Source organism: Hyperolius riggenbachi, chromosome 7 (assembly GCF_040937935.1).
Source record: "Hyperolius riggenbachi isolate aHypRig1 chromosome 7, aHypRig1.pri, whole genome shotgun sequence".
Lineage (NCBI taxonomy): Eukaryota > Metazoa > Chordata > Amphibia > Anura > Hyperoliidae > Hyperolius > Hyperolius riggenbachi.
The window spans coordinates 277401388-277416317 of NC_090652.1; the positions used below are offsets into that span (position 1 = coordinate 277401388).

Genomic DNA, 14930 nt, shown 5'->3' on the forward strand with positions numbered 1-14930 from the left:
CTCTGTAGCTACAGTACTGGCTACATACACAGTGCTGGGGTAGGCTGAGTATAAGGCCCATGACTCTGTAGCTACAGTACTGGCTACATACACAGTGCTGGAGTAGGCTGAGTATAAGGCCCATGACTGCAGCTACAGTACTGGCTACATACACAGTGCTGGAGTAGGCTGAGTATAAGGCCCATGACTGCAGCTACAGTACTGGCTACATACACAGTGCTGGGGTAGGCCGAGTATAAGGCCCATGACTCTGTAGCTACAGTACTGGCTACATACACAGTGCTGGGGTAGGCTGAGTATAAGGCCCATGACTCTGTAGCTACAGTACTGGCTACATACACACACAGTGCTGGGGTAGGCTGAGTATAAGGCCCATGACTCTGCAGCTACAGTACTGGCTACATGTGCTACATGTTGAGAATCTATGGTAACAGATTGCTGGAATTATCTGGGTGACATCTTACCATGTTTCCCATTGTAGATGCGGTTGAAACCATGTTTGTTAATGTTGGCGATGCAATCCGTAGAGGTGCCATGGTACAGGTGCCGTACATTTCGCTGTCCGTAATGCTTGCAATTCACGGCCTGCTTATTAATTGTGAAACTCTGCCAGAGCCTCACATTCTGGATCCTAACAATCTGCAAAAATGAAACATGATCCATTAACACCTTAACAATATATACATGGAGTCATTTTATACATTTTAATTCAAATGGATTTGAAAAAGCACAATATGCGATTTTGTTTTAAAGGGATGGTTCAGGGACAATAAAAAAAAAAATTCCATATCCACTTATCTGGGGCTTCCTCCAGCTCGTGGCAGGCAGGAGGTGCCCTCGGCGCCGCTCCGCCGGCTCCCGGTGGTCTCCAGTGGCCGACCCAACCTGGCCAGGACGGCGGCCAAGTCGGGCTTCTTCTGTGCTCCATTCTGCGTTTCACGCCGGCGCGCTGACGTCATCGGACGTCCTCCGGGCTGTACTGCGCAGGCTCAGAACTACTGAGCCTGTGTGAAACGCAGAATGGAGCGCAGAAGAAGCCCGACCTGGCTGCCGGCCTGGCCAGGTCGGGTCGGCCACCGGAGACCACCGGGAGCCTGCGGAGCGGCGCCGAGGGCACCTTCTGCCTGCCACGGGCTGGAGGAAGCCCCAAATAAGTGGATATGGATTTTTTTTTTTTTATCGTCCCTGAACCTTCCCTTTAGTGACATGAGCTGTCTGGACGAGAAGTGACATTAGTTATGCAGGCCTGCTGATGATGCTGGACTATGGGGAAAGACAATAATTTATGAAGGTCTTGTTTCTCATGAAGGTTATATGAGATTTACTTTTTTACTGACATTTGGCTCTCTATGAAGATTCACTGGAATGTGATGCTGTCCTGTCCAGACTGTGTTTGCTAAAAAGGGAACCTAAACTAAGAAGGATATGGATTTTTCCTTTTAAAATAATACCAGTTCAGGTGCTCTGCCTGGAGTCAGACTGGATTAGCTGCATGCATGTTTCAGGTCTGTGATTAAGCAGCTATTGCAGCCAACGAGATCAGCAGGACTGCCAGGCAACCGGTATTGTTTAAAAGGAAAAATCCATATCCCTCTCAGTTTAGGTTCCCTTTAAATTATCTGATTTAGTACCTGATATCTGATCAGATTTAGTACCATATGTCGACTAAGCAAACCTGGAGCTTTATATAGATTTAGTGAGATTTGTTACTCCACAGTAATTCACTGACATCTGGTGCTCTACAGAGATTTACTGACATTTGGTGCTCTACAGAGATTTACTGACATTTGGTGCTCTACGGAGATTCACTGAGATTTGGTGCTCTACAGAAAGTCACTGAGACTTGGTGCCCTACAGAAATTCACTGATATTTGGTGCCCTACATAGATTCACTGAGATTTGATACCCTACAGAAAGTCACTGAGATTTGGTGCCCTACAGAAATTCACTGAGATTTGATACCTTACAGAAAGTCACTGAGACTTGGTGCCCTACAGAAATTCACTGATATTTGATACCCTACAGAAAGTCACTGGGACTTGGTGCCCTACAAAAATTCACTGATATTTGGTGCCCTACAGAAATTCACTGAGATTTGGTACCCTCTAGAAATTCACTGAGATTTGGTACCCTCTAGAAATTCACTGAGATTTTGTACTATTGGTTTGCAATAGTAATCCTTCTAGGGTAGATTGAAAAAAAAAAAAAAAACCTGTTTGAGTGAAGAAGAGCAGGATTTATTCTCACACTACACACTCTTTAGTGGTCATCATCTATATTCAGGCAACCACAATCAACATAGAAAAAACAAGGCCAGTTTATACTTTTCCTTAATTACGGACGCAAATTTTGTCGTTAGGACACAAATTCATAATTTCGTAATTGCCATACACACCCTAATTTGGAATTCTATAAGCAAAATTTTGTTTTTGTAAATTACTAATTGCAATTACTGATAATGCAAAGGCCCCTGCACATGCTGTCGCTTTAAAGGTGTCAGGAGGTTCTTCTACAGCCACTTCTAAGACAGGTGCTCTTTGTCAAGGTGCACTTAGCAGTCATGCATGCTGAGATACTTGGTTTTGGGCCTTGCAATATCTGATAATGCTTAGGTCCCTGCACATGTTGTCACTTTAAATGTATCAGGAGGCTCTGGACTGGAACACAATTTAGAGAACGGACAAATTTCTGTGTTAAACACGAAATTCTGATTTGTTTGTATTACGTAAATTATCAGAATTACGAAAAACGATAGTAATTACGAAATTCCCCATAAATGCAAATTTTTGTGTAATTCGATTTGAGTAATTTGATTCGATTACGACCATAATCGTAATTTCACAAATTACAGAAATTTTGCATAATTGAAATTAGGTCATTACGCTCATCACTAGCATCTTCCCATTCTATGTGCAGCTTCCTCTTTCCTGTGTGACTTTCGTGGGCTTCAACTACTTCCCATTCTATGTGTAGCCTTCTCTTCCATGTAGCCTTCTCTCCCATTTTATATGTAGCCCTCTCTCCCATGTGTAAGCAGCCCCTCCTATTCTATGTATAACACTCTCTTTCACCTACAGCAGCCCCTCCCAGTCTATGTGTAGCCCTCTCTCCAACGTGTAAGCAGCCCCTCCCATTCTATGTATAACACTCTTTCACGTACAGCAGCCCCTCCCATTCTATGTGTAGCCCTCTCTCCCATGTGTAAGCAGCACCTCCCATTCCATGTATAACACTCTCTTTCACGTACAGCAGCCCCTCCCAGTCTATGTGTAGCCCTCTCTCCAACGTGTAAGCAGCCCCTCCCATTCTATGTATAACACTCTTTCACGTACAGCAGCCCCTCCCATTCTATGTGTAGCCCTCTCTCCTATGTGTAAGCAGCCCCTCCCATTCTATGTATAAGACTCTCTTTCACATACAGCATCCCCTCCCAGTCTATGTGTAGCCCTCTCTCCCACGTGTAAGCAGCCCCTCCCATTCTATGTATAACACTCTATTTCACGTACAGCAGCCCCTCCCATTCTATGTGTAGCCCTCTCTCCTATGTGTAAGCAGCCCCTCCCATTCTATGTATAACACTCTCTTTCACATACAGCAGCCCCTCCCATTCTATGTGTAGCCATCTCTCCCATGTGTAAGCAGCCCCTTCCATTCTATGTATAACACTCTCTTTCACGTACAGCAGCCCCTCCTAGTCTATGTGTAGCCCTCTCTCCCATGTGTAAGCAGCACCACTCATTCTATGTATAACACTCTCTTTCACGTACAGCAGCCCCTCCTAGTCTATGTGTAGCCCTCTCTCCAACGTGTAAGCAGCCCCTCCCATTCTATGTATAACACTCTTTCACGTACAGCAGCCCCTCCCAGTCTATGTGTAGCCCTCTCTCCTATGTGTAAGCAGCCCCTCCCATTCTATGTATAACACTCTCATGTACAGAAGCCCCTCCCATTGTATGTGTAGCCATCTCTCCCATGTGTAAGCAGCCCCTCCCATTCTATGTATAACACTCTTTCACGTACAGCAGCCCCTCCCATTCTATGTGTAGCCCTCTCTCCCATGTGTAAGCAGCCCCTCCCATTCTATGTATAACACTCTTTTTTATTGTACAGCAGCCCCTCCCAGTCTATGTGTAGAACTCTCTCCCACGTGTAAGCAGCCCCTCCCATTCTATGTATAACACTCTCTTTCACGTACAGCAGCCCCTCCCAGTCTATGTGTAGCCCTCTCTCCCACGTGTAAGCAAGCAGCCCCTCCCATTCTATGTATAACACTCTTGACTTGCTTTGCGAATCAGCCAATGTGCTTTTCTACATGCTGTGTATTTTACACAGCGTGTGGATGTGTTTACTTTGTTGCGGAGCTTCCTATTGGCTGGCGTCATAGAGGCTCGTCTCCCCTTACATTGCTGTAGAGAGGCGATACTATGCCGCTCCCACTAGCTGTAGCCAAGGCAACGCGGGAGGCGGCGCTTTGGCTCCGCCTACTCCGCGTCACGCAGGCCAGTTCCCCGTCAGGTCCGCCAGACAGGCGGCCTGCTGGGAGAAGCGGTCATGCGTTCCTTGGCACAGAGATGCGCCCCTGCTGCCACCCGATAGGTAAGAGTGGGAGAAGGGGGCAGTCATACATTCGAACTAGCCTATAGTGAATAACCAGTGAAGTTTCCCATCAGGTCCGCTCTGAGGACGGACCATATGATTGGTTTGTTTAAATGAGTAATCTTATGTGATTGGCTATTGTTCTCTTATGATGTGTATATAAACCTGTATGTTTGTCAGTGTGAAACTTGAAGGCGTACAGCTTAGCTTGATAAAGGGGCGGCTGCCCTGAAACCTTGTGATGACAGCTGATTACTGCCAATAAAAAGAGCTGAAACTTTATATAGATGGTGCCGGTCTCATCTCTACAATGTATAACACTCTTTTTCACGTACAGCAGCCCTCCCCCAGTTTATGTGTAGCCCTCTCTCCCATGTGTAAGCAGCCCCTTCCATTCTATGTATAACACTCTCTTTCATGTACAGCAGCCCCTCCCATTGTATGTGTAGCCCTCTCTCCCATGTGTAAGCAGCCCCTCCCATTCTATGTAGAACACTCTCTTTCACGTACAGCAGCCCCTCCCATTGTATGTGTAGCCCTCTCTCCCATGTGTAAGCAGCCCCTCCTATTCTATGTATAACACTCTCTTTCACATAGAGCAGCACCTCCCAGTCTATGTGTAGCCCTCTCTCCCATGTGTAAGCAGCCCCTCCCATTCTATGTATAACACTCTTTTTCACGTACAGCAGCCCTCCCCCAGTCTATGTGTAGCCCTCTCTCCCATGTGTAAGCAGCCCCTTCCATTCTATGTATAACACTCTCTTTTACGTACAGCAGCCCCTCCCATTGTATGTGTAGCCCTCTCTCCCATGTGTAAGCAGCCCCTCCTATTCTATGTATAACACTCTCTTTCACATAGAGCAGCCCCTCCCATTGTATGTGTAGCCCTCTCTCCCATGTGTAAGCAGCCCCTCCCATTCTATGTATAACACTCTTTTTCACGTACAGCAGCCCTCCCCCAGTCTATGTGTAGCCCTCTCTCCCATGTGTAAGCAGCCCCTTCCATTCTATGTATAACACTCTCTTTTACGTACAGCAGCCCCTCCCATTGTATGTGTAGCCCTCTCTCCCATGTGTAAGCAGCCCCTCCTATTCTATGTATAACACTCTCTTTCACATAGAGCAGCACCTCCCAGTCTATGTATAACACTCTCTTTCATGTACAGCAGCCCCTCCCATTCTATGTGTAGCCCTTTCTCCCAAGTGTAAGCAGCACCTCCAATTCTATGTATAACACTCTCTTTCACGTACAGAAGCCCACCCCATTCTATGTGTAGCCCTCTCTCCCATGTGTAAGCAGCCCCTCCCATTCTATGTCTAACACTCTCTTTCACATACAGAAGCCCCTCCCATTCTATGTGTAGCCCTCCCTCCCATCATTTCTAATAGACCAGATAATGTATCAAATGTGCAGGTTCAAGAACATTTGGGAAATAGTGATCACAACATGATAACGTTTGATCTGGTGACTGATAGGCCACGGGGCAGCGGGACCACTAAAACTATGAATTTTAGAAAAGCAAAGTTCAATCAAATTAGGCAGGCACTAAGTTTGGTGAACTGGGATAATGTACTACAAGGGAAGGACACTGAAGGGAAATGGCAAGCTTTTAAACTTATTCTCAATCAATATTGTAGTATGTATATCCCATATGGAAACAAAATGTCTAGGAATAAAAAAGGCCTCTATGGATGAATAGAAAGGTTAGGGATAAAATGAAGAGGAAAAAGAATGCCTATAAGGTCCTAAAACAGGAGGGGACTGAGGCTGCACTAAGCAATTATAAGGAGTGCAATAAAAATTGTAAAAAAGAAATTAGGCTGGCAAAGATCGAAGCTGAAAATCAAATCGCTAGGGATATCAAATCTAACCCAAAAAAGTTTTACAAGTACATCAACTCTAAAAAAAGAAAGGTTGACTGTATAGGAATCCTAAAGGATGAGGGTGGGAACTCAATGGTGGATGACCAAGGTAAGGCAGAGTTATTAAATGCTTTCTTTGCTGCTGTCTTCACAAAGGAAACAGCACTGTTGCAAACTACAGAGGCGGAAGAGTCTCAATCTTCTAACTGTAATATTAAATACTTAATGCAGCCAGGAAGAAGTAAAGGCAAGACTAAATAAATTAAAAATAGACAAGGCACCTGGCCCGGATGGCATGCATCCTCGGGTCCTAAGAGAATTAAGTTCAGTTATAGATAAGCCCCTTTATCTTATCTTTTGTGGCTCTCTTGCAACTGGCAGAGTCCCAGTGGATTGGCGTACAGCCCACGTTTTCCCATTATTTAAGAAGGGCAAAAAATCTGATCCAGGAAATTATAGACCTGTAAGCTAAACATCAGTTGTATGCAAACTATTTGAGGGGTTACTTAGAGATACTATACATGACTTCATAGTAGAAAATAAACTTATTTCTCAGCATCAACATGGGTTTACTAAAGACAGGTCCTGTTTGACTAACATGCTCAGCTTTTATGAGGTAGTGAATGCTAATATGGATATTGGGAATGCTGTAGATGTGATATACTTGGACTTTGCAAAGGCCTTCGACACTGTTCCCCACAGAAGTCTGGTGCAAAAGTTGAGGATGCAAGGACTGGGGAAGAGTTTGTGTGCATGGATAGGGAACTGGCTAATGGACAGAAAACAAAAGAGTTGTGGTCAATGGATCGTACTCAAAACGGGAGACTGTTAGCAGTGGGGTCCCACAGGGGTCTGTACTGGGTCCAGTGCTCTTCAATTTATTTATTAATGACCTAGTAGATGCAGTAGTGAGCAATGTTGCTATTTTTGCAGATGATACAAAATTGTGCAGAATCATCAACTCTCAGGAAGATAGTGTCATATTGCAACAGGATCTGGATAGGATGGCTATATGGGCACATACATGGCAGATGAAATTCAATGTTGACAAATGTAAAGTCATGCATTTTGGTCGTACCAATGGTCTAGCACCATACAAAATAAATGGGATACAGTTGGGAACATCAAACTTGGAGAAGGACTTAGGAGTACTCATCGACAACAAGTTAAATAATCGTACTCAATGCCAAGCCGCTGCAGCTAAAGCGAACAACATTTTGGGATGCATTAAAAGGGAAATAAAAACTCGAGATGCTAGCATAATATTGCCCCTGTTTAACTCTCTAGTAAGGCCACATCTGGAATATGGAATTCAGTTCTGGGCACCACATTACAAAAAAGATATTGCAGTTTTAGAGCAGGTGCAGAGACGAGCTACAAAATTGATACGTGGGATGGAAGGTCTCGCTTACCAAGAAAGGTTAGATAAACTGGGTTTATTTAGTCTATAGAAAAGACGCCTTAGAGGAGATCTAATTAACATGTATAAATACATCAGAGGGCAATAATAGCTTGGCGGATAAGCTTTTTGTCCCTAGGCCTTCTCAAAGGACTAGAGGACATGAGCTGCGCATGGAGGAAAACCGTTTTAGCCATTTATTTAGGAAAGGGTTCTTTACAGTAAGAGTGATTAAGATGTGGAATGCATTGCCACAGGAAGTCGTTATGGCAAACTCTATACCTGCATTTAAAGGGGGCTTAGATGCTTTCCTTGCGTTGAAAGACATCCATGGCTACAATTACTAGGTTATGCCTAATGATGTTGATCCAGGGATTTTATCTGATTGCCATCTGGAGTCAGGAAGGAATTTTTCCCTTTTGGGGCTAATTGGACCATGCCTTGTGGGTTTTTTTCGCCTTCCTCTGGATCAACAGGGGTATGAGGGGGACGGGCTGGAGTTGTACTTTGTACTGGTTGAACTCGATGGACGTATGTCTTTTTTCAACCAAAATAACTATGTAACTATGTAACTATGTGTAAGCAGCCCCTCCCATTCGATGTATAACACTCTCTTTCACATACAGAAGCCCCTCCCATTCTATGTGTAGCCCTCTCTCCCATGTGTAAGCAGCCCCTCCCATTCTATGTATAAAACTCTCTTTCACGTACAGCAGCCCCTCACATTGTATGTGTAGCCCTCTCTCCCATGTGTAAGCAGCCCCTCCCATTCTATGTAGAACACTCTCTTTCACGTACAGAAGCCCCTCCCATTCTATGTGTAGCCCCCTCTCCCATGTGTAAGCAGCCCCTCCCATTCTATGTAGAACACTCTCTTTCACATAGAGCAGCACCTCCCAGTCTATGTGTAGCCCTCTCTCCCATGTGTAAGCAGCCCCTCCCATTCTATGTATAAAACTCTCTTTCATGTACAGCAGCCCCTCCCATTCTATGTGTAGCCCTCTCTCCCATGTGTAAGCAGCCCCTCCCATTCTGTGTATAACACTCTCTTTCACATAGAGCAGCACGTTCCAGTCTATGTGTAGCCCTCTCTCCCATGTGTAAGCAGCCCCTCCCATTCTATGTATAACACTCTCTTTCATGTACAGCAGCCCCTCCCATTCTATGTGTAGCCCTCTCTCCTATTTGTAAGCAGCCCCTCCCATTCTATGTATAACACTCTCTTTCACGTACAGAAGCCCCTCCCATTCTATGTGTAGCCCTCTCTCCCATGTGTAAGCAGCCCCTCCCATTCTATGTATAACACTCTCTTTCATGTACAGCTCCCTTGGGCAGCAGCTCCCTTTCAGTGTTGCTTGGATACCCCCTAATTCCAGATTCGACTATTCGGCCGTGATTGACAAAAATCCGGAAATTCCATGATTAATTTCCAGATTTGAAACAGACTTACGAATTCGACTTGGATTTTTTTCTGTGAAACAGGCAATCACGGATATTCACGGCCATGATGTCGGAAAAGCGTTTAAGCTATTATTAAAACCCCCATACATGCTACAATCCCCCAAATTGCATGGATTATAAAGGTGATAAGGGGCTACAACCTAAACACAATTCCAAAACGAACTTTTAGTTTTTGAGAAAATGGATTTTAAAGTTAAATCAACACTTTAAATGCAGCTATTAATTGGTAATAAGTGGTTTCAAACAGGGAAATACACTTTAAGCAATCACAGAGGTGAAGGTGAGTCCCAATGGCACCTGGCGGGTGGATGTCCGTGGGTGGATGTCACAGCAAGCATGGGGCTGACTTAAGTAATCACTCACTGGCTAGCTAGCTGAATACAAGTATCAGATAGATACAGTATAAGGGCAATGTAAGGACTGAAAATGCTCTTGCTGATGTACAATATGGCCTGGAGATGATCCTCTCAGTGCCACAGAGTCTATCAAGGATGGAGCTATGGAAATGGCCCTCACTTTATATACAGGAGGGGAGGGCAGAGCCTCCCCTCCTATGATTGGTTGCTAGGGCCTGGCTAAGGGCCTCTGCTTGGCTGAGAGATGTCAATTCTGCCCATTTTCGCCAATCATGACCTAATCTCGGATTTCCACAGCGATCACGACCGTAACCGAATTCCGAAAACTTGCAATCACAGAATTTCCGTGGCCGGTTTCCGTGATCCAAAATCTATCACAAATTCGGATTCGGCAGTCGATTAGTGGAAAAATTCTAGTGAATCACGGCTATTCCGTAATCACTGCTCCCCTTTTCCATGTTCCATGTCCATCTACAGCAGGGGTCTCAAACTCAATTTACCTGGGGGGCCGCAGGAGGCAAAGTCAGGATGAGGCTGAGCCGCATAAGGAATTTCACAATCGCGGCGCATCGCCGCCTCTGCCGGCCCCTCTCACTCTTCCTTCACAGAGAGGGGCGGGGAGAGGCAGCGATTGGCATCAGGAGGGGCAGAGCTGAAGCTGAAAGCTCTGCCCCTTCCAGGAAATGCTGGCGGATTGCCCCCCGGGCGATGTGGGGGCTCTGCAGCCCTCGTTTAGCGATGGGGATGCGGCAAATTACTTGGGAGCAGTGAAGCAAACTATAAGGAAGCTTTTGCTGGCGAGGGCCACAAAATATTGTATCGAGGGCCGCAAATGGCCCGCGGGCCGTGAGTTTGAGACCCCTGATCTACAGCATTCCTTTTTCATTTACATTCTCTCTTATATGCAGCACCACCCCTTTCATGTCCAGCTATCCGCTAGGCTTGGGCTGCACAACTTTTTAAGAAATTATGCCTTTGCAAAAAATATAAACGATCCCACTTGGATGTGACACACTCTTTAAGCTTTTTGGAATTACCTGTTCAAGACCTTGAGACTCAGATTAAAAAATAGTAAGAATCGATACTCACCCGGGACTTCCTCCCGCCTTTAAAAGCTGTGTAATAACGTATAAGCCAAGATCCTTCAGAGTGCGGACTCAACTTAACTGACTGAGATTTTCCATTTAGTTGAATTAAATTTTTTTCCTGAAATCAATCAAAAATATTGTCTGGACTAGATGGGATATGTGTGTCAGTCTGTGGGGTATGGGGTCTGGGAGGGATGATGGGGTGGGGGGGTTTAGAGTGGAGTGGGGTATAAAAAATGTACTATGGGGCCCTGCTTCTATTTTCTATGTAAAAATTTCTTCCTTTAGGATATTATAAGGGTAACTGGAAAAATAGACTTTTGGGCTCATTTTTGTATATTTAAAATTGTTGATGACCCTCTTCTTAGTCCATGTCCAGAATGTTGCCTTCCTTTTCGGTGGTACTTCCTTCACCAAAGATAATTATGATATGATGATGTATATTGGCACTCAACATAGTGGTCAAGTCTGTAATAAATAACATTACCTCCACCACTTGATATGAGCCTCCAGAGGTGGACAGAAAGTTAGCTGCAACCTCTCTGAATTCTGTTGAACTTTTATCTAGTTTCACTTCTTGATGCCAAGAGCCAGCAGTATTTGTCCACGTTGATGGATAGATGAATCTCACTGTCAAAAACAACAGTACAGAATGGGATTTGAATATACAGGTTCATTTGGGCATTGTTTCCAAGGTATCGTGATCTGAGGGAAAAAAAATGAATGAAGCCCATGGCGATTGCAGTGTTTCCTGATGCAGCTAATTGTCTTTTGGGTCACTACCGTTCCCGGTCGTCTAAGCATTCAACTGGATTCCTCAGTCAAAAACTTTGCCAGAGCAATTCAAAACTGTGCAGGCGCTAGTTCTGAACCGTGTGTGCACAGCAAAAGTTAGCCCTTGTCCATGCGCATGGGCAATTCAGAATTACTCAATGCTGCTCAGAGGAGATCCCGAGTAGAGTTGGGCCGAACGGTTCGCCGGCGAACGTGGTTCGCGCGAACTTAGGTGGTTCGCGTGCGGGTACCGCACGCGAACGTTTTGCGGAAGAAGTTCGGTTCGCCCCATAATGCACCTGAGGGTCAACTTTGACCCTCTACATCACAGTCAGCAGGCCCAGTGTAGCCAATTAGGCTACACTAGCCCCTGGAGCCCCACCCCCCTTATATAAGGCAGGCAGCGGCGGCCATTACGGCCACTCGTGTGCCTGCATTAGTGAGAGTAGGGCGAGCTGCTGCAGTCTCTCATATAGGGAAAGATTAGTTAGGCTTAACTTCTTCCTGGCTGCATACCTGTTCTGTTCAGTGAGCCCTCAGCCCACTGCATACCTGTACTGTGATCCTGCCACTGCATACCTGTTCAGTGATCCTGCCACTGCATACCTGTTCTGTGAACCCACCCACCACCACTGCATACCTGTTCAGTGATCCTGCCACTGCATACCTGTTCTGTGAACCCACCCACCACTGCATACCTGTTCAGTGATCCTGCTGCCACTGCATACCTGTTCTGTGAACCCACCCACCACTGCATACCTGTTCAGTGATCCTGCCACTGCATACTTGTTCTGTGAACCCACCCACCACCACTGCATACCTGTTCAGTGATCCTGCCACTGCATACCTGTTCTGTGAACCCACCACTGCATACCTGTTCTGTGAACCCACCCACCACTGCATACCTGTTCAGTGATCCTGCTGCCACTGCATACCTGTTCTGTGAACCCACCCACCACTGCATACCTGTTCAGTGATCCTGCCACTGCATACTTGTTCTGTGAACCCACCCACCACCACTGCATACCTGTTCAGTGATCCTGCCACTGCATACCTGTTCTGTGAACCCACCCACCACTGCATACCTGTTCAGTGATCCTGCTGCCACTGCATACCTGTTCTGTGAACCCACCACTGCATACCTGTTCAGTGAACCCGCCACTGCATACCTGTTCTGTTCAGTGGACCCGCCACTGTATACCTGTTTAGTGAACCCGCCACTGCATACCTGTTCTGTTCAGTGGAGTTTGGTGTGTCAGTGTGAAGCAGTACCTTAATCACACTACCTGATTGATGTATACACATGCAAGATGTTTTAAAGCACTTTAGGCCTGTCATTTAGCATTCAATGTGATTTCTGCCCTTAAAACGCTGCTTTTCGTCAAATCCAGATTTTTCCCGGGGACTTTTGGCGTGTATCCCACTCCGCCATGCCCCCCTCCAGGTGTTAGACCCCTTGAAACATCTTTTCCATCACTTTTGTGGCCAGCATAATTATTTTTTTTTTCAAAGTTCGCATCCCCATTGAAGTCTATTGCGGTTCGCGAACTTTAACGCGAACCGAACCTTCCGCGGAAGTTCGCGAACCCGGTTCGCGAACCTAAAATCGGAGGTTCGGCCCAACTCTAATCCCGAGAGGCTGGGGAGAGAAGAGGATCAGGCATGGGGGAATGGGAGGGACCCTGCCACGGACAACAAGCAGCATCAGGAGGTGATAAACGTTTCATTCAGTATTTTTCTCTGATTTGGGGGCACTTTAAGACTTAGACCTGAGACCCACTAGCAGCGCTTTTCTAAGCGCTTGTGATCTGTAATGCTCTTGCTAATGTAATGCTATGGGGGATTGTCTTACAAAATCACAGCTCTAAGTGGGATCACACCCATAGCCTTACATTAGCAAGAGCTTTTCAAATCACAGGTGCTTAGAAAAGCGCTGCTAGCGGGTCCCAGGTCTTAAACTGAACCGTGAATATACATAAAAAGGTTTTTTAAATAATCTTAGATATTACAAAATAAAAACAGGAAAATACCTATTGCTTTTATTTATAGATATCCTCTTCTCTTCAAATGAAGTAGGAAATGTGGGCACTGTTTGTCACCCAGAAATTTGACACCGCCATAGGTGCCCATGTTATTATAGAATTACTGGCTAAAGCTGGTCATTTGGGCCCCGAAGGTGCCTAAGATTCATACCAGCAGCAATAATTACAGACAGTGGAGTTCCATTACTTTGTGGTGGAACTCTAGCAGCAAAGACATTGGCAGGGACAGTGTAAAAAACAGCGGTGGAGTTTGGTGTAACTGAACTCCATAGTGGCATGGACACTAGTTAGTGGTGTTTGATAGCGGTGGTGTCAGTAGTGCTAATCTGATCCAGTTCTGATCAGAACAATTCCAAACACGGTTCTGAATGTAAAGATCCTAAACATGTCAACACTATTAATGGCATCTGAGATGTCAATCCTAGAGTAATCTGAGTAATAACAGTGCTCATCTACCATAAAGTGTAGTAATTTATGCTATGTACTTGTTTTTAATATAGACAATGTTAGATTCAATTGAAACACTGAATTTAAAGCAAACCAAAGGGGAAAATAAACTGATGAGATAAACAATTGTATTTATCATCATACTCCTAAAAATGACTTTTTTTTCAGATGTCTCATGCTTTCATTTTATATTTAAGCATTTACAAAGTAGATTTAATGTTTTATTGTCTCTGCTCAAAAGCAGTCTATTGAGTGTTCCAGTGTTAAAATACATTACCTTTTTCTATCTATCCCCTCCTTTCAGAAGTTGTATTATGTCAGGAAAACTTTTATGGCTGTAATTTGCTTATAAGTGAGGTTTATTCCTGACGAGGTGCCAGCTGTCACTTGCATGCCTGTAAATTAACTCTTTCAGGCAGCATAATAAAAAAGAAAAACAGCCTGGTTATTAATATTTTTTGCACCGTACATACACGTTTGTCTCATCATGACACATATCACCTCAGGTACACTTTAACTAGTTAACCACTAAGGGGTTTTTCCCCTTATGGACCAGAACAATTTTCACCATTCAGCGCTCCTTCCATTCATTCACCAATAACTTTATCATTACTTATTATAACAAAATGATCTATACCTTGTTTTTTTCAACACCAATTACACTTTGGTTTGTACTTTTTGCTAAAAATCATTGTATTCTAAATGTATTTTAATGGTAATAATTTAAAAAATGGAAAAAATTCATTATTTCTCAGTTTTCGGTCATTATAGCTTTAAACTAAATTGTTCTATTGTGGATAAAATCCACACATTTGCCCATTTGTCCCCGTTATTACAACTTGTAAAATACGTCCCTAGTACAATGTATAGCCACAATATTTTATTTGAAAATAAAGGTGTATTT

The 14930-nt window shown here is 44.6% G+C and overlaps 1 protein-coding gene across 1 annotated transcript in view; it reads right to left on the reverse strand.

The window, feature by feature from the left end:
- Positions 1 to 14930, reverse strand: part of LOC137525853 (protein mono-ADP-ribosyltransferase PARP15-like) — a 76490-nt gene that overhangs the window by 14139 nt on the left and 47421 nt on the right. The window contains exons 11-12 of the mRNA XM_068247077.1: positions 11251 to 11393; positions 465 to 639 (exon numbers count right to left, since the gene is read on the reverse strand). Of these exons, the coding sequence (XP_068103178.1) occupies positions 465 to 639; positions 11251 to 11393 (318 nt within the window). The remainder of the gene's footprint in view (positions 1 to 464; positions 640 to 11250; positions 11394 to 14930) is intronic.